This window comes from Panthera pardus, unplaced genomic scaffold, assembly GCF_024362965.1.
Source record: "Panthera pardus isolate Hobbes unplaced genomic scaffold, ASM2436296v1 HiC_scaffold_19, whole genome shotgun sequence".
NCBI lineage: Eukaryota > Metazoa > Chordata > Mammalia > Carnivora > Felidae > Panthera > Panthera pardus.
In genome coordinates this window covers 21537746-21563869 of record NW_026526754.1, presented here as the reverse complement: position 1 = coordinate 21563869, position 26124 = coordinate 21537746, and the positions used below count along the sequence as shown (strand labels likewise).

At 52.6% G+C, this 26124-nt stretch overlaps 1 protein-coding gene across 1 annotated transcript in view; it reads left to right on the top strand.

The window, feature by feature from the left end:
* Positions 1-26124, top strand: part of MBTPS1 (membrane bound transcription factor peptidase, site 1) — a 51891-nt gene that overhangs the window by 3965 nt on the left and 21802 nt on the right. The window contains exons 2-11 of the mRNA XM_019413046.2: positions 8168-8655; positions 9366-9623; positions 12886-13077; positions 14334-14444; positions 14841-14950; positions 16226-16342; positions 16814-16881; positions 19289-19391; positions 20915-21066; positions 23973-24134. Coding sequence (XP_019268591.1) covers positions 8487-8655; positions 9366-9623; positions 12886-13077; positions 14334-14444; positions 14841-14950; positions 16226-16342; positions 16814-16881; positions 19289-19391; positions 20915-21066; positions 23973-24134 — 1442 coding nt within the window. The 5' untranslated portion in view covers positions 8168-8486. The remainder of the gene's footprint in view (positions 1-8167; positions 8656-9365; positions 9624-12885; positions 13078-14333; positions 14445-14840; positions 14951-16225; positions 16343-16813; positions 16882-19288; positions 19392-20914; positions 21067-23972; positions 24135-26124) is intronic.

Below are 26124 nucleotides of genomic sequence, written 5' to 3'. Positions count from 1 at the left end.
ATGTTTCAATTTATTAAAGAAAACCACAATCTTTAATTTATTTTGAATCTTTAGGCCACGGTCTTGCCAGAAAATTTGTTTTTCCATAAAACTGACTTTAGACGGTTTGATAGTTTAATGATGAAAGCGTAACACATACTCTTTGTAAAAATGTAAATAAATAGAATTGAGAAAATAGCTCCCTGTAACGATACCGTTGAAGGGTAGAACGAACCACTGTTAACCGACTGGGTAGACACCTTTTCATATTCTTTTTTTCCTATGCATATAGATACATTATTTAAAAGTCAAGATTTGGATCATCACCCTGTCCATGAAGTGTTTCACTTAATATTTGCACGAACGTTTCCCCATATTCTTTGGGAAATCTTTCCAAGACCTATGGCCGCTCTAACAAATTTCTACAAACTTAGTGGTTTAAAACCACACATATTTCTTCTTTCACGGTTCTGGAGGTCAGCAGTCCAAAATCAGTCTCCCTGGGCTGACATCAGGGCGTCACCGGGGCTTTGTTCCTTCTGGAGGCTCTGGGCAAGATTGTTTCCTTCCTTTTTGGGTTTCCAGGGGCACCTGCATTCCTTGGCTCCTGGCCGCCGTGCCCTGATTACCTCAGCCTCCGCTTCCAATATCTCATCTGCTACTTGGTGGAGGAGTAGCCCCGTGGGCCTGCCTCCCTCTTGCGATTACATTGTCCCGCCTGGATAATCCAGGGTAGTCTCCCCATCTCGAGAGCCTTAGTTTAATCACACCTGCAAGATCCCTGTGGCCGTATAAAGTAACATGTACAGGCTCTGGGGAGGAGGATGTAGGTATCTTTGGGGAACCATTATCCAGCCTTCCAGAGGAACATAATCTGAAATTGCTACACAGCATTCCATAGTATTGGTTAGTTAATTAATTAGCTAGTCTGTTGCACCTTTAGATGGTCTTTAATTGTTCCCGGTTATAATCTTTGGGTATAAATCGTTGTATGCTTTCAGATTCACACTTCTATGGAATGAATTTCTAGGGGAGATTTTAGAAAAGCCGGGTAACCTACCACTTACAGGTATGGCCTCATGCCCAACACACGAGTTCCCAGCCCAGCTTTCCCAGTCACAGCTGTGTGGCACCGGGCGGGGTGATGAGCTGGGGGTGGGGGTGGGGGTGGGGGTGGTCAGTAACAGGTTGTTAAGATGAAATGAGTTAATAATGCAGATTGCCTAGAGTAGCACCTGCCTCCTGATGAGTGCTTGGTGTGTGGTAGTGTTTGTTGCGTCACTGGGTTTGTTAGAGAAGGTTTTTGCTTCCCTTTTTAAGACTTTTAATACATATTGGTAAATTACACTTCTAAGAGGTTAACAGGAGTTTTTTTACATTCACCAGCGACACATGAGAGTCCTCATTTTATTGGGTTGAATTCTTAAACATGATCTGTTTTATGCTGCGTGTCTCAATTTATGTCCTCAAAATGTTACTTGATTTTTACAGACACGCAAGACACATAGAGACAGACTATGTTTGTCTCTTTGTCTGTGTTGGTTACCATAGTGGAAAAGGGTTGGAGGGGGCAGATGAAATAGGGAAAGGGGACTAAGTTATAACACGTTGGGGGATGCAAAAGGTGCAGCCTGCCTTGGAATAACTTCATATGGTGACGGATGGTAGGTAGGCTTATGGGGATCATTTCGGATGTGGAAAAATATCAAGTCCCTGTGATGGACACCTGAAACTAACAGGATATTCCCCGTCAATTGTGCTTTGGTTTTCAAAACGTTACTTGGTTGTTATAATGTAAATTATGTAAACACTGGTACCAGTTTTAACAAATCTACCCTGAATCTTTTCAGGGCCTCTGTCAATTCATTAGAATGAGAAATAGTTTGAATTTCACTTTGATTAGCTCAGTCACATCTGTTGGGATGCGAGAACGTCATTCTGTATAGCAGTTGATGCATGTGAGTCTGTTTGACGTGGTATATAGTCTGATTATGCACACGGTGGGCAGCAGACTGTAATAAAAGAGACTAAAATTCCTTCCCCCTTTTAAAAAGTTAATACTCCCGTCCTTCTTATTCATTCCTAGAAGCTGAGGCTAAATATGAAACTTTTTTTTCTTCTTTTTGCATACTTTGGAAACAGTTTCAACCTACTAGAAAGGTTCCAACAACAGCACAAAACTTTTTTTTTTTTTTTTTGGTCTGCAAACTATTTGAAAGTGAGTTGCAGACCTGATACCCATTATCCTTTGATACTTCATGGGGCATTTCCTGCAAGCAAAGTCCTTCTTACATAATCAGAGCACAGCCTTCAAAATCAGGAAATTAGTCTTGCTACACTCCTGCTATCTGCTTTCAGGCGGGCCCCGTTCGGGTTTGCCAGTTGTTCAGTAATGTCTCCACAGCAGAGGGACCCAGTGGAGAACCTCGAGTTCACTTACCGGTCATGTCTCTCGAGTCCCCTTCCATCCGCAGCCGCGTCTCCGCCATTCCTTGGCTTTCATCTCCTTGGTTATTTTGAAAATTCCAGGCCAGTTCATTTTGAAGAGTGTGCCTTGATTTGGATTCTGATGTTTCCTCCTGAACTGATTCGGGGTGTGCATCTTTGGCCGGAACCCCACAAGTGATGCCAGCCTCTTGCAGTGTGTGGATGTGGTTCCATCTGTCCCACCGCTGGTTCACTTGGTGAAGCTGGTCTTCTGTGGAGTTACCCCTTTTCCCTTTGGAAATGAGGATTTTTGTCGGCAGGCGTTCTGGGACTATGTAAATGTCTCGTTCCTCCAACTCTCAATTTATTTATAAATGTCATCATGGACTTTTGTGTTTTATTCAGTGAGTTAGGATCTGTTATTTTCATTATTTATTTTGACGTGCAGATTGTCCCATGCCGGCCTCTGTGTTCCTCACACTCCCATTATTCTTTGAGTGCTTTCTCACTTTCTGGCACGAGATGGGCTGGACTCACCTGCCCAGTCTGGAACTAGCTTGTCTCCAAGGAGCCTGGTCTCTTGTAGCACAGAATGGCCTTTAGAAAACCAGTTCTGGGCACTAGATGGGCTCCTCTTGTTGGGGTATCACTGCTTCCGTGTCCTTGCAGTAGGCGGAGCTAGGAAATGTACATGCGCATGTTCGTATGTATATATGTACACACACGTACGTATTTGTTTCCACATCTGTCTGTATATCGAGAACCTTGAGTTCACCCCAGTACTTCCCTACTTCATTCTGATCCTGCGTGGATCTTGCAGGTTTTTTCCTTTTTCCTACCTGTGACTTCCTTCTCTGCAGTAAGAAAGCTGCTTCCTTCCCGTTATCTGTAAGTATTTATTTGAACAAATCAGTTTTCTCTTTCACTGCCATCACCCCTCTCAGGCTCCTACTCTCCTCCCCAGCTGCCTGTCTGCCACACACCTTTCTCGCCCTCTCAAGACTCCTTCACCCCACACCAGGCCACCATGGCTCTCCCACCAGCACCTACCTTCTTGCCCTCAACTCAGTTATGCAAAAGGGGAAGGAGAAAAGCAAAGACAGAACTCTTGTTAGTTTCTTCTTGAGCACCTGGGTGGCTCAGTAAAGTGTCTGTTGCTTTTGGCTCAGGTCCTGATCTCACGGTTCGTGGGTTTGAGCCCTGCTTTGGGATTCTCTCTCTCCCTCTCTGCCCTTCTCCTGCACACTCGTCAACTTAAAAACACAGGTTGCTTTTCGTGTGTGTATAGTCTGTGTCTGTATTTACATGCTCTGTGCTTACTGCTACTTACCTGCTTGCTGCTAGATGGTGAGCCTGTCTTGGGGAAAATGCTCACCAGGTTTGCACTCTGTAGTGAGATGCGGGGGGTGGAGGCAGGGGATCCATTGTAGACGCAGGTGAGTAGGTGTTTTAGATGAGGAAGGTTCAGTCTGTGCCTTCGAAGGCCTAGTGGAGCAGTCATTGGGGACCGGTATCTTTAACACGAATAGGCAAGGGCCCAATGCCCCATGCCATTGTTCACCAGCCTCTGTACCCCCAGTGGCATTTTTGTTTTCCTCCAATGAAACTTATATTTTGAAGCCTTCTTATTCTAGGGTTGGGAAACCATAAACTTCAGTATCAGTGTCATAATTTTTATGGGCCATCGGTCTTTGAAAGGAGTGTTTTCTTAGCACCTAGCCATTAGAGGTGCCTGGGTGGCTCAGTCAGTTCAGTGTCCGACTCTTGGTTTCGGCTCAGGTCATGATCTCAATGGTTGGTGCGTTCGAGCCCTACCTTGGGCCCAGCGGTGTCAGTGTGGAGCCTGCTTGGGATTCTGTCTTCCCTCCCCTACTCACTCTCTTGACCTCTCTCAAAATAAATAAACAAAAAAACCTTCAAAGAATAGAAGCAGGTCAGCCATATCCAAACAAAACTGGGAGGGGTCTCCTGCCATGATTTCCAACCCTACCATTATCTCCATGGGATTTTTCTGCTCGAGGGTGTCTTCCTTCCAGCCACCGGTGGGTTTGGAGGCTGGAGCAGGCTGCTGTTCACTAGTGTGGCCCTTTTGTGGAAGGAATCAGTGACCTTTAAATTGTTAAGCCAGCAATCTCTTCTCATTTCACTACCCTTCATCATGGAAATTCTTTTTCACAGATTTTGGGGGATTTTTGTTTTTATTTATTTTTAAATGTTTGTTTATTTGAGAGAGAGCGAACAGGTTAGGGGCAAAGAGAGGGGGTAGGGAGAACCTCGAGCAGACTCAATGCTGTCAGCACAGAGCCCAGTCCGGAGCTCGAACCCATGAACGCAAGTTCATGACCTGAGCTGAAATCAGGAGGCGGATGTTTAACGTGCCCCCCCCCACCCCCACCCCCACCAGGCGCCCCTAGGGTGTTCGACCTCCCTCTTCCCTTCTGCCCTGAGCCATGCTTCCCCACTGCTGGTGCTCACCCTAATTTTCGCAAGTTCAGAGCTCCGTTCCCGCTCGTGCCCCCGCCAGCTTTTCCTGCCCGTCCTCCGTCTCGGTCAGGGGCAGATGCCATCTGTGTTCGGGCGAAAGGTCTCCGTTCGTCCTTGGCTCCTTTCGTGTGCGCCCCCCACATCTGTTGTCAGCAGACCGCCTCACCACCTCCACGTCTGTAACCTGCTCCACGTCCTCGCCTCTCCTGCCTTGCCCGGAGCCTCTGGTCACATCCTGCCTTCCCTCCCTTCGGCCACGGCCACGAGGCCCTCCCTATCTGCCTCCCCTTCGGTCACCTGTCCCTGTCCCGCCCCCTCTCCTGACCCTCCCCCCTTCACCCCCCCCCCCCCCCCCACTCTGGCCACTCTGGCCTCTGGGCTTTCCTCACACAAACCGGGCCTTCTGCACTTGGCTTCCCCACTGCCTGCAGGGCTCCGCCCCCCTGGCCCCCAGCTTCCTCAGAGCCCCCTTCCCAGCCTGGCGAGACTGGCGAGACTGGCGCGGCGCTCCCATCCCCACCGTCCTGTTCCCCTTCACCCTTTTTTCCTCTTCTCACAATAGAGGTAGATGTCACTGGCTAGATACCACGTGTTACTCGTGTATCCCCCCCCCCCCCGCACACTCACTCACACACACACACACACACACACACACACACACACACACACACGCCCGCGCGATGGGTCAGCGCCCTGAGGTCGGGGTTTCGGTTGGGTTTTGTTTGCTGCCCTGGTCCTGCCGCCCGCTCGGAGCCCGGCTGTCCGGCCGTCCGGCCGTGTGCGGTGTGGGACTCGGACCGCTGAGCCGAGCCGCCCGGCAGCCCCGCGGGGCTCCGTTCTCCCTCCGCACGCCTTCCTCCCGGTGCCTGCTGCACGGCCTGCTCCGGGCCCGGGGCCGCCCCCCGCCCCCCGCCGGCCTTGCGTCTCCAGGTTGGTGTCGCGGGGCCTCCCTCCCGTGCGGGGAACTTGCGGGTGTTCCCGGTCTGTGACGTAGTAGCTTGTTCCGGCTGCCCCGCTCCGCTCCCGTTTCCGTGACTTCCAGCCCTACCGGCCCCGGCTCTGCCGGAGCCCGCTGCCCTCCACCTCATCAGCAGAGGCCTCCCGTCGGACCCAGAACGACTCTCGGTGCGGTGTCGTGGCCCCGCGCGTGCACGCTCCTGCGGTGGCGGCCCGCGCTTTGCTTAGCCCTTGGCGTTCACCTCCGGCCTCCCTGCGGGGCCACACCGGACACTTGGAGAGCACGATACGAAATTGTACGGTGTCATGAGCGAACGTAGGCAGAACAGCTTAGGGACACTGCGGTGTCCCATTTTCCAGAACCTACAAAGTGTAATTTTTCTGTTTGGGAGAGAGCCTATTACCTTAGGCGTTTTTAAAGTTTAAAACCCCTCTAACCTTTTCTTCCCATTTCTCTGTCTTTTAAAGTCAGTCGCCTGCCTCACTTGTGCAAGAACATCAGCCATCTCTTCGATGTGGGCTAGATGGCATGAGGTCGCTGTCTGTACCTGTGGGTGAATTATTTTGGATCAGGTTTAGTTAAAGTGGCTCTGACACAGTTAGGTCTAAGGTTTGCTCACTAGTATCGCTTGCTAATATTTGTAATGTGTAGTCCAAATACGTCTTAGATTGTTTGGCTCGAGGCAGGAGACGTGAAGGGATTTCTTGTGTTTTTTTTTTAAAAACTTGCCTTAATTGAATGAGAGACCCATTTAAATCTTTTCCTCTATAAGTTCATTTAATATAACCTGAGAACTCTTAGTACCAGCGATGAGCTCTGTCTTCTTTGACCAGTAATACTGTAATTAAGTGAGGTATGTGCTTCATGTAATTGTATTCTGTGATATCTCATCACTGCAAGTGTCAAGTGTTAATAAAAATTGGGGCTCACTCCCAAGTGGATTGTGGCTTATTTGGTGTCCCCTGTTGCTTTCCTTTGGTCTTTCCATTCTGGTCTTTGGTTTTAATTTCTTTGTTCTTGTGGTTGGCATTCACATTGCTGTTCTTCGTGTTGATATGGAAATAACTTCTAAAATTTCATTTCCATCTGACGAGCTCTGTTCAGCCATAGTCTCCAGGGCCAGAGAAGGTCTGCTTTTCAGGATCGTGTGTTGTGACAGCAGTGAAATCCTAAATATCAAACTTCCCAAACTTCTTTAGGTACTCTAGCTTTATGAGTATTTTCCTGTGTATAGATGCACATACAAATGGTTCCAGAAACCACAAAGTCCTTGTTGCTCTAAAACACCAGATTTCTGCCTGAGGAATGGATTTTAATAATTTGGTACCTCTCTTTAAAGGGGGCTGACTCCTGGTCCTAAGTGTGTATGTGTGTGTGTGTGTGTGTGTGTGTTTAGAAACAGGTAGCAGTGTGAGGCCTGTCTTATTTCGTTGATTTGTGTTCCCCTTGCTGGATTATTTATGTTTCTGGTGGGATCAGTGAAAACTCAGTGGGCTTTTTCTGGGCATGCTATCGCTGTGTGTGTGTGTGTGTGTGTGTGTGTGTGTGTGTGTGTGTGTGTTTTACTGCTGCTCCATTTTTCGTTGTGAAGAATGATCATTTCTCCTGCCATTCACGTATTGGGAAGGGATCTGTGCCTGCGTGAAATTTAACACTCCGATGACACTTTTCTCTGGCAGCACTTTCTCTCACAAGCTGTCCTCCCGTATCACTTCCCAGTAAAGAGGTGATCTGGTTTTATAACCTATTTAGTAGCTTAGATTTCTTCAAGGTGAGGCTTCATGTAAAATAAATTCGGTGACTGTGGAAACCCTTCTGTGTTCTCTTCATAGACTTGGCAGAAGAAAGGTGTCATTTAAGTAACTTGGCAGCATAGTTTTTTAAAAGACAGTGGTAAGCGTTTGACTTGTATTTTGTTCTTAGAAGAAGAAATGTTCTTCTAAGAAGAAAATGTTCTTAGTAGAAGGTTAGGCTGTAGACCACGCTCCTGCCTGAAGAGTTGGAGAAATGTAGGGGGTTGGGGAGGAGCCTGGGGAGGACGGGCCGCGAGTGAGGAGGATGGTCTGCGGCAGGAGCGGGGTCCCTCCTCCCATCTGGCCGCCAGGGTGGGCAGTGTTCCTGGCCTTGCCCGCCACGCCCCTTCTTCTCCGTGTCCTTTCTTATCTTTGACTCCGGCTTCAATCTCCTTTTCCCCGGGAAGAAGTGAGCAGTAGCTAAAGAAGGAAACGGTAAGGTGTCGCGCGCCCGTGCACGTCTGTCTCGCGTCCTCACTGGGCATCTTTGGGCCCTGGCCCCCGCCCGGCTCGCTGTGTTTTGCAGGCCGCCAGGGCGCCCCGAGTGACCGCCGCCCGCTCGACCGTGGTTCTGTGCTGCAGATGGCGTGTAGGACTCACTTGTCTGGGCCGCAGTGAGAGGCGCCTGAGGCCCAAGATGGAGAAGAAACGAAGAAAGAAATGAAAGCCTCTTTTCAGGCCAAACCACAAAAGGCCATGAAATTTAACTTTTATTTACGTCGGACAAGACTGTAAAACGGCCGATCAATGATGTTTCGGCTCTTCGCCGAGACAAAAATTGACTAATAATCCAGGAAGAAAAAAGTGCGATTTGAATATATGAGGTTTTATGACCATAGTCACTTATGACCATGAAGCTTGTCAACATCTGGCTGCTTCTGCTAGTGGTTTTGCTCTGTGGGAAGAGACATCTGGGTGACAGACTGGAGAAGAAGGCTGCTGAAAAGGCCCCGTGCCCTGGCTGTTCCCACCTGACTTTGAAGGTGGAATTCTCCTCAACGGTCGTGGAATATGGTAATGAGGTTTTGAATGTTCGCCCTCCCCCCCCCCCCCCCCGTTTTTTTAAACTTAATTTCAAACATTGGCTTTTGTCGAAAAAGACCTTTCCTTCTTTTCCGCGGTCATTTTAAATGAGGTGAGCTCACAGTGCTTGGAGGTTCGCGCTACTGAAATTTGCTTTCCCAACATAGGTAGTTTCTGCGAGGCAAGGAGATTGGCGTTCGGAATTAGTTCCCTAAAACCTGGTTCTTGGGAACAGATGCCAGTTGTAGCTGCTGAGGGTGGGGAGTTGGGAGGTGCTGACTGCTTGTGTGGGGAGGCCAGATGTGAACAAACCAGTAGTCTGCTAGAATCCACTTGAAATTTTGTTACTGTTTTCAGTAAAATAAAACTGAACCTTTATCCCTGAATCCCTTTTTTGTATTCCAAAAACTTACACGCATCTCTTTGCCACATGTGTGAACTTGGGTTAATATTCGCTTTTTGAAAAATAGCACAGGTATCCCATTTTGTGTGATGTCAGGGGATTCGTACAGATCGTTTTAACTCCGGGCTCCGGAAGCTGCCATCCAGGGCATTTAAACCAGCCTTTCAGTCTTGCTCCTACCGTAGGTTTTGGGATCTGTAAAGTTTTCTTTTACCCGAGAAATGGTAGCCTAGCTACGATCTTCCATTATAATACGTGGCCGTAAATTCTCATTTTTATTTGTGGTCCTTGATTTCAGAATATATTGTGGCTTTCAATGGATACTTCACAGCCAAAGCTAGAAATTCTTTTATTTCAAGCGCCCTGAAGAGCAGTGAAATAGACAACTGGAGAATCATTCCTCGAAACAACCCATCCAGTGACTACCCTAGTGATTTTGAGGTGATTCAGATAAAAGAAAAACAGAAAGCGGGGCTGCTAACCCTTGAAGATCATCCCAACATCAAACGGGTGACACCCCAGCGGAAAGTCTTTCGTTCACTCAAGTACGCGGAGTGTGAGTATTATGACCTCGTCTCTGTTGGTTTCTGCCTCACGTGGGTTCAGAGCGAGAACGTGCCTTTTCACAGGTGATGCGCCCCACCACCCTGCCCCTGACCTTCCCGTGCACCGCTCCACACTGGCAGAATAGCGGAGAAATGGTTCGATACCCGAGTCCCTTCATCTGGTTTCGTCAGTTGTGAATGTCTTCTTGCCAGGAATTTAAAAAACGAAAAACAGGCTTCCTGCTGTTCTGGTGGGAAGAAATCTGCCAGTTGTCAGTGGAGGACGATAGTGGTCCTTGCTGCTGCTGGAAGGGATTTTCACCCGGCGCCCCTCGGCGCCTGCAGACCTGAGGCCCTGCGTCCCTCTGTCCTGAAGTGGGAGACGGTGTCTTTGACTCTCCTCTTGGGTTGTGATGTGCTTCTGTCGGTGTGGGGTTTTTTTAAGTTGGGTTTTTTTTGGTTGGTTGGTTTCAGAGGCAGGGATGGGCGTAGACAGAGGGAGAGAGAATCCCACGCAGGATCCGCACCGTTAGCGCAGAGCCCGATACGGAGCTTGAACTCACAAACCGCAGACTGTGACCTGAGCCGACATCGAGAGTCAGATGCTCAACCAGCTGAGCCACCCAGGCGCCCTTGTGTGTTTGTTTTTAAGGAATCTTGTAAAACATCCTTTCTCTGGGCTTCATTTTGTTTTTCTGAGCACCTCCTGACCTTGCCCAGGTTAGCTGGCCCTCCTTTGAGCCCTCAGCTCTGCGGGTGTGAGGACGGCAGCAGTTTGATGATTGTCCTTTCAGCTCGAGGGCTTACTCCTTCCCCTTTGTCGGTAACTTGGGCTTGTCAAAATAGAGTTTGTTCTTCAATACTGAATTGCTTATTTATTACTTAGTGTTTTCCAAAGCTTACTTATTACCAAAGAAAAGTTTTTTTTTCCCATTTGTCATAAACTAGGGTAACAAATCGTGAGTTCCGGTATCATTTACTGTCATTTCTTTCACGGGAAGGAAGGAAGGAAATAAAATTTTGCTTTTCTCCCTTTGTCCGTCAGGTGCTAGGCCCGAGAGCCGCTGAGGTTTAGAAACAGCACCAGGCGTTGGGGGAGCCAAGCTCCTGCACACGTAGCGGGACAAGCCGGCTCTCAGGGCGGCTGCGGAGTTCGGGGGTCTCGCTTCCTCGAGCTCTTTGTACCGGTCCAGATGTTTTGTAATGCCTTTGCTCTTTAAAACCTCAAAACAATTCAGGAAGATAAAAACAAAACAAACCTCGTACAGTTAGCCAGATACGTGCGTTGTACCTTTTTAGTGTAGACGGCTCCAGAACGTTTCAAGAAACGTGGACATTTCTAATTTCAGCACAGCGGTCATAGAATCTCAGGGTCGGGTTCCCTTCCGTACGCCCTCCTCCCTGGTCGTCAGGTGTGGTGCTTGGCAGCGCGAGCGGGAACCGCGCGCCTCACGGGCCGGTCCTGTCGTCATCTGCTGCCTCGTGCGGGAAGCACCTTTCCTTTCAGCTTCCACTCTTCTCGTCCAGCAGACCGAAGAGAGGCCCCCTGTCTCCTAGGGTTCTCACGGAAACGAAGGAAAATCGTGCACGTGTGAGAGCTTAGCAGCATGTGCAGGATGTAAATAGACACGAAATGCTGCTTATTTCTCTGGCTCTGTTGTTCAGAGGCTCCGCTTTATTTTCGCTGGAACGTGTCCCACCCTGGACCCCATCCCTGGCTCTGTCCCTGGCTGTAAGACAGAGCTATCCTGTTTCCCACACGGCAGTGCTTATACTGCGAGAGTCCACGGGGCTGCCCTTGGCAGATTCTCCTCCCCAGATCCGTCAGCCGTCCCTGCAGTGATGAGGGTTCAAGTGCACTCACCCTTTTAACTGCTTTCCTTCCAGTACTGTCCGGTTCTCCTAATAAATTGCTCTTCCACAGGGAGGCCCGGAGCCGAGCTCATTGCCTAGATGGGGGGTCTGGTCTGCGTCGGGTAGACGGCACCGCTCTGCCGTCGGCATCCCCGGCGTGGCCCCACGCTGTGGGTTCCGAGAGCAGAGTCACCGTGGCGCGTCGATTGCGGAATAATTTCCGTTGCTCTGTGCAAAGAATTACTTAATGGGATTGACAGGATTATGTGTTTTTCTGGCTCCCTGCACTTTCATGGGGGAGCCTGATGAGACAGGAGTAAGAAGGGGGTCGTTTGCTATAGAGACAGAACTTGAGGGACGCCTGGGTGGATTCTGTCGGCTAAGCGTCCCAACTCGATTCCAGCCCAGGTCATCATCTCACAGTTCGTGGGCTCGTGTCCCACGTTGGGCTCTGTGCTGACAGCGCAGAGCCTGCTTGGGATTCTCTCTCTCCCTTTCTCTCTGCTCCTCCCCCCCGCCCTCCCCCCCCCATTCTCTCTCTCTCTTAAATAAACGTTTAAAAAAACACAAAAACTTCAGCGGTAGTGTGGACGTGCTCTTCTGAAAACTGATTCGAGATGCAATTTTTCTTCATGGTACTGGGGTCCTGAAAGTTAAGGATGGCTTTCGTGGTGTTTCTTTTGCTTTTTTCTTCCATCTTCAACAAAGTAAGGTAGGTATTTACAGATAGTGAAATTCATGGTTTTCAGCGCGCAGGTTGGCAGGCGTTGGTAAGTGTGCAGTCGGCTGTCCATCCACCGGCAAAATCCAGATACGACACAGCTCATCGTCCTCAGAAACCCCCTGACTCCTTTCTGGTTTTGCTGTTTGAAAGGGGACACTGGGGACACTCTGGTCGGCACGTTGAGGGTCGGGAGCAGTATACACTTGGGAAAAGGTCCTACTGATGTTTGACCAGAGACCGGCCTGATGGGCTCACGTGTCTGTTGTTGTCCCAGAAGCCCAGTGCTGGGACCCATCACCAGTGGTCAGTGGCCATTTTCTTGTTTTTTTTTTTTTTGTTTGTTTTGTTTTGTTTTAAACCTTCTGGTTCAATGAGAACCAGTTGCTGAGGAAAAATCAGGCAAATCTTATTTTTCCAGTTTTAGTCGCGATGGACTTTATTTCTTTAAATGTTATTTTATCGACCCCACCGTGCCTTCCATCAGTTAGAAAATCTCGGGCAGAGGACTGTTGGGGGAGCATAAGGATCGCGGACTGACGTCCCGTCGGTGCAGCCGCAGGGAGAGACCCCCCCCCCCCCCTTCCGCCACCCGGGCCGTCCAGGGGCGGTCGTCCTCCTTCCCTCCTGGCTGCTGGGTCGCTGGCGAGCGGCTCCTTTTCTGACCCCTGTCCCCTTGGCTCTCGCCGACCCCGCAGCGCCCTGTAACGAGACCCGGTGGAGCCGCAAGTGGCAGTCGTCCCGGCCCCTGCGCAGAGCCAGCCTGTCCCTGGGCTCCGGGTTCTGGCATGCCACGGGAAGGCATTCGAGCCGGCGGCTGCTGAGGGCCATCCCGCGCCAGGTGGCCCAGACCCTGCAGGCGGACGTGCTGTGGCAGATGGGCTACACAGGTGGGTGCCTCCGTCCCCGCGCCTGCCCCCTCTGCCCTCTGCTGCGCGGGCGTCTCTCCTGTATCGCTTCTATACCGTCTGCTCCACGGGGTACAGGCTGTGCATGGCACTGGGGACCTCCTCCTGGGAACTGAAACTCCCGACCAGTGCGGCCTTTCCTCACTGATGGATCACGGCAGAAAACTCCTCTCCTGACTACTGTGGGGCTCGTACCCTGACCCAGACAGAAGTTTCTCCAGCCCCCATCTGTCATGCCGGTCTCGGGGTCCTTCCCCGTGTCCCCCCAGCCTTGGAGACCCTTACGTCTCCCTTGATTTCCTCAGCTCCCGCCCTGCAGAATGTCCTAGACACTTAGACGCTCACGCCTGGTGGACTGACCTTTTATTAAGTGAGCGTCACCTCGTGGTTTTGTCCTTTTAGGATGAGAATTCTTCACAGAACAGAATCTCTCTAATCAGAAGAGCATTTTCTGTCCCCCTAAGCCAGGTGGTTTCCGAGATAACGTGTGCGTCATTCGGACGTGAGCAGTAGGTGTCGGTTATGTGCGTGTGATCGATTGCCCCACGTAACGCCCATACGTGAACGCAGCTCTCACGCAGCAAAGACCCCACCTTCCTGACGTCTCTTAGCTGTTAAATACCACGAAGGTCCTATAGTTTTTACTTAGTCTCTAGAATTTCTTGATCTGGCAGTATCCGTCTCAGCATCTGTGCCCACAGCTTTTGGCCCGTGTCCGAAGTATAGCCAAGTGCACAGTATAGTGCTTTTCCTTAAAATGCGATCGTCCCCGCTCGCCTCCGGCAGCCCCCGTGTCAGAGGTCATTAGCGAGCAGCGTCCGTGAAGGCCTGGGAGTAGTGTCCCCTCTCCTGAGCGTGTGTGCCCTGGTGGTGGCCTTCGCTCTCCGTGGCCTCTCTGAGGAGGTGAGGGCATGGAGACTTGGGGGAAACCACTGCTTTGTGGAGGACGGAGCCCTGCAGACAGTTGAGGGTGTCCCCAGACACGCCCTGAGAACCTCAAGTCTTGTTAGCCGCAAATGAATGGTATCCCCCCTCCCGCCTCCCCCCAGCATCCCCTTTTCCTCGTCTTGGCTCAACCGGTTTCCCTGGAGCGCCTGACCTGACTCACGCAGGGCGGGCTCTGGGCCTCTGTGACAGGTCATTCTCTCGAAGTCCCCAGGAGGAGTAGATTTTACGGACAAAATCCAAAAAGGTGATTTGTCCAAACACGATCACGCTTGCTTGTGTTTTGGAATCAGGCGCTAACGTGAAGGTTGCCGTTTTTGACACTGGGCTCAGCGAGAAGCACCCCCACTTCAAAAACGTGAAGGAGAGAACCAACTGGACCAACGAGCGAACGCTGGACGACGGTGGGTGGCGATGCCGTGGCGTGACCCGGTCTTTGTCCCTCGCTCCTGCCCCCGGTTTTATGGGTTAAGGGTACGGTTTTCCGTGTGCTGATCCCACAGCCGGTGCAGCGGTCGCTGAGACAAACCCAAGCTCGTGTGCCTTTGGGCAGAAACGTCTCACCCTCCCGGGCTGTCGGGGGCGGGGGTAGAGCGTGAGCAGCGAGGGCTGTCTGGCGGAGGAGCACTTCCCGCCCGTCTGGGAGGGGGCGGGGTGCCCAGAATCGAGGCGGCTGCGGCGTGGCTCGGTCGGTCCGGGGCTCGGGGCAAGAGAGCCCGTTTGAATCGGCGGCTCGAGATGTTGTATCTCGGTGCACGCGATCAGCTGTGTTTTACGACCGTTCCCCTCTCGGTCTCCAGGGCTGGGCCACGGCACGTTTGTGGCAGGCGTGATAGCCAGCATGCGGGAATGCCAGGGCTTTGCTCCGGATGCAGAACTTCATATTTTCAGGGTCTTTACCAATAACCAGGTAGGTGTTTCCGAGGACTCCCAAAACCTGAGGAGCCGATACCGAAACGTAGAAAGTAAAACACGGGAGGACACGCGCTCATTTAGAAGCAGCAGCCGCCTCGATGCCGAGCTCCTTCCCGTGTCTCCCACGGGCCCTGCCGTCCCGCCACTGCCCCTTCCGTGTGGCTTCGCCCTTCTGCCACCACGCCTCCGTCGGCCTCCCGCGAACCCTGAAGACCCCACTCCGAGGGCTGTGGCGGTTCCTCCCCGTCTCGTTCCTTCCTGGGCCCCCGGGCCCCCACGTCCGTGGGCACGTTGTGCTTCCTAGACGAGAGAAGAAGGGCACGTTGGTGTTTGCCACCCCTGCTGTGTGGTGACGGGCTCGAGGGCCGGCTCTGTACCACGGCCCCAGTGTCACGCTGGGCGGTGCGCTTCCCGACCCCGCTTCCTCGCCTCCTAAATATTTATAGAACGGGGGAGGGTCTTCGTGTTTACTTACTTTTCAGATTTTATTTTTGCGTAGATGGTAAATAGCTCAAAAATACCTGAAGGCAACACGGGGAAAATCCCCCCAACCCTGTCCCCGCCCGGCAGGGGGTTTCCCTTACACCTCACGTCTCCCCCGTGACAGTTTCTCCGTTTCATGTATCGCCTCTTCCTGGAATTTTTTTTTGCCTGTACAAGCAAATGTAAACACGTTTTGTTTTTAAAAGCCTTTAAGAAACAGAAATCTTAAATTCTTAAATACTTAAATCCCTTTTGTACTAGAAATTTAATTTCATATTTTATAAAAACATTTGAACGGTGATACAGAAAGCCATTTGACTCTGCCAGGAAATGGAACATCAGAGAAATAATTTTATGAAATAACTTTTTTATGAGGTTTGCCCTTCAGTCTATTGAGGAATAAAGAGCCTAGACAAATACGTTAACCTACGTAGAAACTCTCAAAGGGAAGTGTCTTAGGATAAATCCTCTGAAGGAGGGGCAGTCACAGGCTTGGGGGTTCACCCCGGCAGGCGTACGTTAAGCTGAGGAGCTGGACGTTCAACCCGGAGAGACGAGCCACCCTCAGGACGCGGCTCTCCCTCGAGTCCAGCTGCAGGGACTGAGAATTTCCAGGTGCCAGAGTTTATATTTCGGAGCACTGTTTGTTCTTGGTTTTTATTTCTGAAATCGAAGTTAACGCGTCACGCTGCTTCAGAGGCTGTACTGTGCCCTTAGCAACAAAACCCTCTTGTGGCACCTGGAGGCTCCCTGAGGCCCCTAAAGTCGTATTTGGCCATTGAACTAGGTATCCTACACCTCCTGGTTCCTGGACGCCTTCAACTACGCCATCCTGAAGAAGGTGGATGTGCTGAACCTCAGCATCGGCGGCCCCGACTTCATGGACCATCCCTTCGTCGACAAGGTGGGTCGTGTCCCCGCACAGAGGACCGTGCGCCTGATGATGGCTTCTGCTCTGAGCGCTTCGTCCCTGCTGTGCTGGTGGCCCCTCACCCGCGAGGCAATTGCCTCGTGAGGACGATGGGCGGTGGCGCGAGCTTCGGGGACTTGAGTTGGAGGCCGCATGTTGTGCCGTGTTGGTTTCTGCTCCGAACAGCGCCTTCCTGCACCTGCGTGGAGAGCGGGCTCCTCCGTGTCCATCGTGAGGCCCGCGATGGACACGTTTTCTCAGGCCCGTGATGAGGCCCGTTTTCTCAGCACCGCGAAAACGCCGGTTGGCAAACATCCATGCCTGCGAGGGTCTAGTGTTACGTGTTCGAGGGCACTCTTCTTTTTCGAGGATTATTTCTAGGAGTCGTAGGTATTTTTGGATAGTTTTGTGTTGATTGTTTCAGAGCGGTATGTTTTCATAATTAAATGTTTGCTCGTCCCGTAGGTGTGGGAATTAACGGCTAACAACGTAATCATGGTTTCTGCTATTGGCAACGACGGGCCTCTATACGGGTAAGTATTCCCCACAGGGATGAGTTGGAGGTGCCTTTCCCCCTCAAATAACTGTAGATCTGTGGTCTGTCTCTGTGTCTGTCTGTCTGAAGCTCTGTATCGTGGGAACGTTCCGCTCACAACCAGCCAGACCGTGCAACGAACCAGGTGCCCGCCACCCACTGCCTCACTGGTCAGCTCGGGCCCGTCTTGTTTCTGTTTGTTTGTCTGTTTATTTTCTTATTTTGCCGTGATCAGTTTGGAGGCCTGCAGTTTCTGTTCTACTTACAAAAACCAAACCAAAGCACCCAGAAAAGTGAAGCTGCTAGAAAGGAGTGGATTCTGCAGTGTCTAGCGAGGCCCGCTCTGTGCGAGGCCCGGGGGTGAGGCGGTAAACGGGACGGGTGCCTTCTTAGGAAAGACGGGGTTCAGACGCAGCAGGGCGGACGGAGATGAAAGTGCGGGTGGCGTGACACACCCGACGGCCCCTGACGGTTGACACGCGGGGCCGGTCGGAGGGGAGCAGAGGGGACCGCCTGTGCCGGGTCGTCACGGTGAGCTGAAGCGGCGTGGGAGGCGAGACGTCGGCCGGCGGGTCGTAGGCAGTACGCCCGTGTCTGCTCAGGGACCGCTGCTGGCTCTCCCCCGCGGCTCCGGTTTGTATTCCGCGTGATGTGCGGAAGTCGTCTCTGGCGCTGACACGCTTCTGCAGCGGGACGCGCGTCTTCCTCCTGGTCGGGTTCCCGGGATGTGCGCGGTTCGGTGCCGTGCGGAGGGCGTGAGGTAACCACCGAGGAGGAGGAGGAAAGGCAGAGGCCGCCTCCCCCGCTCCGCGGTCCCAGTAGGGGGGGAGGACGTGCGCGCGGCAGCCCCGCGTCACTCGCCGCGTCGTGCGGCGACATCCCTGGGCGCGCGTGCCAGGCCGTGAGGGCTGACGGACTTACACAGAGGGTCCGGGCGCAGGGTCAGGCCGCACCGTATGAGGTTGACGTTTGTCCAGGTCAGAAACTGCCTGTGGGTGGCAGGTAGTTGTTAGCGATGCCATCTTCTTGTGCGGGGGCCCAGGGTTCTGGAGCGGCTGTGCCGCCGGGCGTCTGTGCCGTGTGTGACCCGCAGGGTGACGGGCGTCAGCATCCCCGAGCTGCGGCTCCACCGCCAGGAGCGTCCGGTACCGGGTCATCGCCTCCGGTTTTCTCGTTTCCCCGTTTGACGTGTTTCCCTTTGGCCGCCTTTCCCATTTCTGCCCCCCACCCCCCCAGAATCCAGCCTGTGTCCCACCGGGGCGATGTGGGGTCATGCTGTGGGACAGCACAGGCCGTGGGGGCCTCCCGTCCCTGCGCCTCAGCCTCGCTGCCCGTCACGGAGGCCCGAGGCCACCGTGCTCGGGAGGACGGCCTCCAGTGGAGGGCACTGTGAACCCGGAGCCCCCGGGAGCGGTACCTTCCTTCTTCTTCCTCGGTGTCGGTTCCTGCTCGTCAGACAGATTCTAGCAGTTTTCTTATTCAGGAACCTGCAGGGGGTTGTCGTTGCCTAATCACGTCCACGCTTTTCTTTGTGGTTTTCAAACACTTCGGCCTCATCTTGACTTATGTTGTGTTGCTGTGATTTGTTTCACTCTGATTTCTTTGCAGATCTGTGCACTTGAGGTATTAAGGAGAACTAGGTGGTTTTCCTCTGCACCTTGTCTGGTGTGTGAGGGGCTCAGGACGAGGGCCTAGGGGGTCGTTCCCGGGTTCCCTGGGAGGAAGGGAAGCACCGTGCAGGTGATCAGTTGAGAACCGTGACTTCCTGAAGGTGGCAGAGAAGTGTGGGATCTGGTGGGGACAGGACACACACCCTGGGAAAGTTTGAAAGTGAAATGAGAACGTGTGAGTGGGTGCTGGTCATGATCGCAAGAAGTCTCGTGCTGGTCAGAGGAAGGGTTCCTCTGATCGCAGAAGCACGAGGGCGAAGTGCGTCTTGGGCCGCAGAGTGGTAGATAGGTTGAGACGGAGGGAAAGAGAGAGAAGGTGCTCTGTGTACGAGATGATGGCCTCGGCCCAGCACACGGGTGGCAGAGAGCATGGCCTTTGGACAGCCATGAGGAGCCTCAGGAGAACCTAACGCCATCTCGGGTATTTCTGGGAGTATTGGTCCTTACCTGAATGACTCATTTGAAATTACCTCTCGGGGCGCCTGGGGGGCTCAGTCGTTTAAGTGTCCGACTTTGGCCCAGGTCATGATCTCACAGTTCGTGAGTTCGAGCCCCGCGTCGGGCTCTGTGCTGACAGCTCGGAGCCTGGAGCCTGCTTCGGATTCTGTGTCTCCCTCTCTCTCTGCCCCTCTCCCTGCTCATGCTCGTGCTCTGTCTCTGTCAAAAATAAATAAACCAAAGAAAAACATTTTTTTAATTACCTCTCTTCCCTTGTGTTTTTGTGCCTCGTTGTAGCACTCTGAATAACCCTGCTGACCAAATGGACGTGATTGGAGTGGGCGGCATTGACTTTGAGGATAACATCGCCCGCTTCTCTTCAAGGGGAATGACGACCTGGGTAGGCTTATCTTCACCAGTGGGATGTGGCACACAGAACCGTCTGTGTTCGCGCCCTGGGTGTGTGCGTAGGTGCACGCACAGAAAGCCGCTGGGGAGGAGGCCGAGGTGTGGGTGCCTGCCCACAAGAGGTCTGGCCCCTCCGTCGTCTGCCGCTTCGTGGTGACATGCTAGGCAGGGGCTGGTTCCAAGTGGTGCTTCTGCGGCCGCTTCTTTGTAACTGACCTCTGAGTAACTCACTTTTAGGTTGGTCGGATTCACCACCCCCCCCACCCCCCCGTCCTACCTGGGGGAAAGGTGAGCAGTCCTCCGTGCCGGGTGGCATGGTTTTTCTGGTGTCAGGAAGCAGGAGAAGCCAGTGAGAGCAGCTTATCAGCTCTGCTGCCTTAGAAATCATTATATTTAGCTGGAAAAATAGAAGTAACTCCAGAAAGTTAATTACTTCAGCTACTTGGGGTTTAACTGTGCCTCTGAATCGTCCTGCTTTACCCCCCCCAACACAGCCCCCCGGAACAGGGTTGGATGTGAAGTTAGCTGCAGCACTTGGGTCCTCCTCCCGGCCTCCCCCGGGGCTGTGAATCATGGGCCACGTCTTTGGCCTTTCCCCGGGCCTCGTTTTGTAGTGGCGTTGTGAGCGTTGTTCCTGACGGGTCTGCAGAGCTGCCCTTGAAGGCACCTTTGCTCAGTGCCCCACATGGATACGGGTCCAGTGTCGATTTATGTTGGAGTGCCAGGAAAGATTTTTCACTTCAGCTTGCTGTTCTTCTTTCTTACACAACATAAGATCGTATTGTAATTCACGTTTTGCCTCCATTTCCAGGAAATTCAAGAGAGTACTCCGTTAAAATCTTTTTTTTTTAAACACTTTGTAAGTCTATTTTGAGAGAGAGAGCAAGTGGTATAGGGACAGAGAGAGACGGGAGAGAGAGAGAATCCCAAGCAGGCTCCGCACTGTCAGCGCAGAGCCCAATACGGGGCTCGAACTCACGAACCGCGAGATCATGACCTGAGCCGAAATCAAGAGTCGGACGCTTAACCCACTGAGCCAACCGGGCTCCCCAAGAGTACTCAGTTAAAACCTTGAGTTACTCCTGCAGTTACGTGTGCTTCCTTCCCCTCTGAAATCCCAACTGAAGTCTTCAGTATTATTCCCTGTAAAGAAACAGTTTCCTTTTTTAATTTTTGATTTTAATTTCCTGATCTTTTTAATGTGTCTCTAATTTTTAGTTTAGAGATAGAGCAATTTCCAGTTTCTAGTCTTGCAGAATTTGAAATAATCGCTTTTGTTTTATGACCTGACCCTTTTGTAGCGGTTACTATAAAACGTGCCAAAAATTATTTTCTACGTTGTCGTTTCGGCTGATTTTTTTCTATCGCAGTGAATTCTGGGCCAGAGCCAGCGTGTTAGTAAGGTTGCGCGATTGTGCTGCCTGTGAATCAGTCCTGTCTCTGGTTTGGTTCTGTCCCCTCGGAACCGCGTGCAGCCGCGTGCCAGTGTAGAGACCCAACTGCTTTCGTTTGTAGGAACTCCCAGGAGGCTACGGCCGTGTGAAGCCCGATATTGTTACCTACGGTGCTGGAGTGAGGGGATCCGGTGTGAAGGGGGGCTGCCGAGCCCTGTCGGGGACCAGCGTGGCCTCTCCGGTGGTCGCCGGGGCGGTCACCTTATTGGTAAGGTGAGTGGCGCCCAGCGGAGAGAACGTGGTACTGGCAGACCACGAGCTGAGTCGTGCTCGTCACCAGCTTATGTTTGAGGGTCGGGAGCACCCCGTGAACCTTGCCGCGCCTCTCTGTCCCCGCGTCCACCCTGTTCCTTGTAGGGGACTCGTGGCAGAGGTGACAGGCGTGTGAACATACTGTGAAGTCTGATCGCGAGGCAGTGTGTGAGGGCACAGTGCCTGCTACCGTGTTCGTGTCTGTTTTTGTTCTGGCTCGTTTCTGTGTATTATTTTTGAGAGCACAAGCAGGGGAGGGGCAGAGAAAGGGAGGGAGGGAGGGAGAATCCACGCGGGCTCCACGCAGTCAGTGCGCAGAGCCTGATGCGGGGCTCGAACCCGTGAAGACTTGAGATCATGACCTGAGCTGAGATCAAGAGCTGGATGCTTAACCGACTAAGCTACCCAGGCGCCCCTGTTCTGGTTTGTTTTATTAAAGACTTATGTTCTAAGAGTGGTTTTAGGTTCACAGCACTATGGAGGAAGATCTGGGATTCCCCATGTACCCTGGGCTTCCTTTTATTTTGTTTGTAACAGACTGAATTTGTGCCACAGTTGTAGTTGTTATATCGAAACGAGTGTATATCAGGCCGGGAACAAACAGATACTTTCCTGCCATATTCCTCATTTCCTTGAGGATCACTTTTTAACGTCCTCTGTTAGCTAAGGAGCTGGCTCATCAGGCGGTGGGACTGACAGTTTATGTAATTTATTTATTCTCTGTCTCATTGAATCCCTCATCGCTGGATTAGAGCCTAGTGTTTGTTCCTTGATTTTGCGCATATTGAAATTGGAAGACTTTCTTAAAGACCGTTGACCAGAATTGACACTCACGTGCTTTGACTTAGTCAGGTGGGCTGTGTTCCTTGTTCTCAAAGCTACAAAGAGATGTCTTTGGAGCTAGAATATATTTTGTATTTTCCCTTCAGGTCACTCTCTACTTAGATGAGGCTTTAGCTGAGCTATTGTATTGTGGTAATGGGAAACTGTATATTTGAAAGTTACTATATTCTGTGTTTAAAATTCAAGTAAAACAAGGAAACGGTAGTAAACGTTTTTATGTTTAAAATCCTCTTTAAAAAGTTACCGTCGAGTTTAGCTTCTAATGCCTGGGATTTTTTGTGTTTTAATTGGTCATCTTTGATAAAGGTAGATTTCCAACTCCGTCCTCCTTTTCCCATCCTCTCCTTAGGGGTCAGGGCCAGATTCCTGGAAACGCTGACCCTGGCCAGAGTGGTCTCTGGGGAATAACCACACGCGTGCCAGAAACCCTCTTTTGTCCCAGCTGTTTCCTTCACCCTTGTTGCATGCAGAAAGGAGGAGGGGAAGGCGGGTGGAGTGTGGGTACCAGGTGCGCTCGGGCTTGCACGCTCAGCGGAGGGGAGCGTGTCTCTAGGGCTCCTCGTGGCCACCCTGGTGCTTATGGGAGCAGAGGCCCTGGCTCCGTCCCCGCCAGCTGTGACTGCGGCCGGGGCTGAGGTCTCGGCCGCACTGCTGACCCCGGCACACCCCTCCCCGTGAGGCAGGCGGGGAGGTGAGGGACGAGGCTTCCGTTTCTAGCAGCTTCTCTAAAGACAGCTTCTTCCAGCGTCAGGGACGCCTTTTGCTTTCCTTCTGCCCCTGCGGCAGATAGAAGTGCCACCTGTGGGAGCTCAGAAACGCGCCTGGGGCATGTCAGCTCGCCTCCAGCCGCGCGGCGCTCCTGAGGAAGCGGGACCTGGCTGTTGGTCTGGCCTGTTCACGCTGGGGTGGGGGCTTGTGACGGCTCCTGAACTTCTAGCAGCCCTTTGTTCTGTCATTGAGAGTCCACCCTGGGCACCTGGGGGGCTCGGTCGGTTAAGCGTCCGACTTCGGCTCAGGTCACCATCTCATGGTTCGTGGGTTCGAGCCCTGCGTCAGGCTCTGGGCTGACAGCTCAGAGCCCGGAGCCTGCTTCAGACTCTGTGTCTCCCTCTCTCTGCCCCTCTCCTGCTTGCGCTCTGTCTCAAAAATAAATAAACCTGAAAAAGAAAAAGAGTCCATCCCATCTCACCTCCTCTTTCTCTGCTCACCTCAGATTTTCCATCCAGGGCTATCAGAAATTCTGCCCACACTTCCAAGACCGGCCACCATCATAGAAAGAGATTCACAAACTGAGGAAAGTCTGTTTTCCTTTGTGCTTGGGAGTTAAAATTTACTTGCACGTATGATACACAGACATACAAAAATGAGCGTGTTAATGTACTGATCGTTGATGCCCGTGTGTTACTAAGTTCCTGGCCAGGTAGAGCCGTGCGTTCTTTTGTCCAGGTGTGTTCTGATGACGCAGGGCTCAGGCCGGCCTCAGGTGTGGCAGGTTTTGTCGGGCCTCGTCCACCTGTCGTGTCTCGCACACAGGCCTCCAGAACAACAAAGGTGGGCCGAGGCCGTTGGCCTCCTCAGGCGCTGGACCCCGGCCGCGTCCTGCAGACTGCTCTCGGGGACCCGTCTGTTTTCCTTTCCTTCCGCCACCAGGGGATGCCCCAGCTTGTCTCCTTCCTTTTACCAGCAGGCCTCCCTTCCCCGGGGGAGCCGGTAACTCTTACCTGTTCTTGCCTCCTGTAACGACACCCTCTGAGGTCTGTTCAGTTGAGTCATGGGGAACATACGTGTCCCTGATAAATTTAGGATAAAGCCGTGTGGGAGGCTAAGAAGTAGTCAGTCCTGAGACAGGTGCAGAAACGAGCACATGTTCTCCATGTCATCCTGCCGGAGCTTTCCCACAGAAGCTCCCATTGTAGGCAGCACAAGATCCGAGGCCACGTGTTTGCATGAACACACATTAGGGGTAGTCCCGTGTCCCTCCTCCTCCTGAGCGAGCGTGAGCAAACACGTGATCTTCCCTCCAGCACAGTCCAGAAGCGAGAGCTCGTGAACCCGGCCAGCATGAAGCAGGCCCTCATCGCGTCCGCCCGGAGGCTTCCAGGTGTCAACATGTTCGAGCAAGGCCATGGCAAGCTGGATCTGCTCAGAGCCTATCAGATTCTCAACAGCTACAAACCGCAGGCAAGGTCGGTGTGCCTCCTTTAGTTAGGCCTTTCCTCTTCCCTGGGCTCTGCGGGTGCTTCTCCCTGCGCACAGGATATCAGCCTCAGACCGGGAACCGATTACCGGTCACATGACATGGGACCCTCGGGAGGTGGGGGAACTTCACGCTGCTGCTTCTGCAAGGGGGCTGCCCGGCCGCGCTTGGACCGCCTTCCACGTCCTCATGTTCTGTTACTGATAACGCAGGTGGTTTAAAGTACTGATTTGCCAACTTCTTTTTGTTTTATTTTTTTTATATTTTTTAATGTTTATTTTATTTTTAAGAGAGAGCACGAGTGGGGGAAGGGCAGAGAGAGAGAGGGAGACAGAATGTGAAGCAGGCTCCAGGCTCCGAGCTGTCAGCGTGGAGCCCAGCTCGGGGCCAGAACCCACAAACCGCGAGATCATGACCTGAGCTGAAGTCAGATGCTTTACCGACTGAGCCACCCAGGCGCCCCTCTTCTTTTTACTTCTAAAGCGTTGTTTTGAAATAATCTCAGGTTTGCAGAAATTTGTGAAACTGGTAAAGCGTTTGCCACATACACTTTACCTGGCCCCCCCGACGCCAGCACCTTTGCTGACGGTACTTTGCCCGTTAAAGCCAGCGAAGAGCCCTGTGCTGTGAGGGACCCACGGACTTGGCCCCCAGGCGACCGGGCCCCGGTGCTCCATGTCCGTTCGGCCGGCGTCCGGGCCTGTGCTCGTTGCCCGGCCTGCCCGGCCTCCTCCAGCCTTGGCTCTCTGTCCTTTGCTGTCCCTCGTGACTCTGACGCCTTGGGGAGCGCTGGTTACTCCTTTGTAGGCAGCCTGCCTCTTGATGGAAGTTAGTCTGATGCTTTCTCACGATTAGTTTGAGGTTATGTGTTTTTGGTCAGAGTTGTTTTTTGCTTTTAATTTTGAAATCTTCATTTGAAGCTGTTAGATGCACAGCACAGTTTCACACGTAGTGCGCGAGGACTCCATCTTACGTGACGTGGAGCAGGCCTCAAAGCCTGGAGGTGAATGTTGCCCTGAGACCGTGCACTGATCTCCAGACTGTGCTCACGTTTCCCCCACTGTGCACCGCGGTCCTGTTCCGGGTGCAGGATCGGCCACTGTCCCGCGGTGCGTTTGGCGGGCCCGTCTCCCCGGTCTCCCGTGGGGATGCTTCCTCGGTTCCCGTTCCTGTCATCGCCGGTGGTGTCCGTTGGCATCATGGGATGGAGGCGGTCGCCAGGGTGGGGGCGGGGGGTGAGGTCCAGGAGATCGGCTGCGGGGAGGGGACAGGAAGAGTCCGAGCGCTGCGCAGCACAGGTGTGAGCGTGTGTCTGCCGGCCGGGAGCTCTTGAAGCGGAGCGGCCCGGTGGAGGAGCCTGTGCCCCACGGGACGCGCCCGCTCCGGTGCCCCTGTGTTCAGCCCTGGCGGGGAGCTGCCGAGGGTCCGTCAGCCGTGCTCCTGCGGCACGTGAGCAGCGAGGGCTGGTGGCCCCGTTGGTGGCCCCTGCCAGGCTTCTCTGCTGGGTCACCGCCTGTGCCTCTGTGACTGCTGAGTGTCTCGTGCGGACACGCTTGGAGATGATCTCGTTCCTAACGTCCTTCGACTCACGCGTTCTCGCATCCGTGGCTGGTTCTCGCCTGTAGCGGTCTTGCTGTAGAGACCGCCTCGTGGTGATTTTCTGTTTTTCTCATTCCTTCCATGTTTGTCCGTCGGAATTCTCCTCTGAAGAAAAGCTGTCCCTTTTCTCTCCTTTACTTACTTAACTCAGTTATTTATATCCGTGTGGGCCCTTGGATATTTAGTTTACTCTCTGGATTATGGTGTGTTAGTCATTGTTGATCTTGCTGCTCAGATGTCCCGGATTTGGCTCCCGGAGGCTCCTTGTAGCCGGCTGCTGTGCCTTTGCAGCGTGTCTCCCTCGTTTGAGCGCTTTGTCACTTTTTGGCAGCACGGGATGGTCACACGCTTCCAGCCCCAAGGCTTGGTGTTCGTTCTCG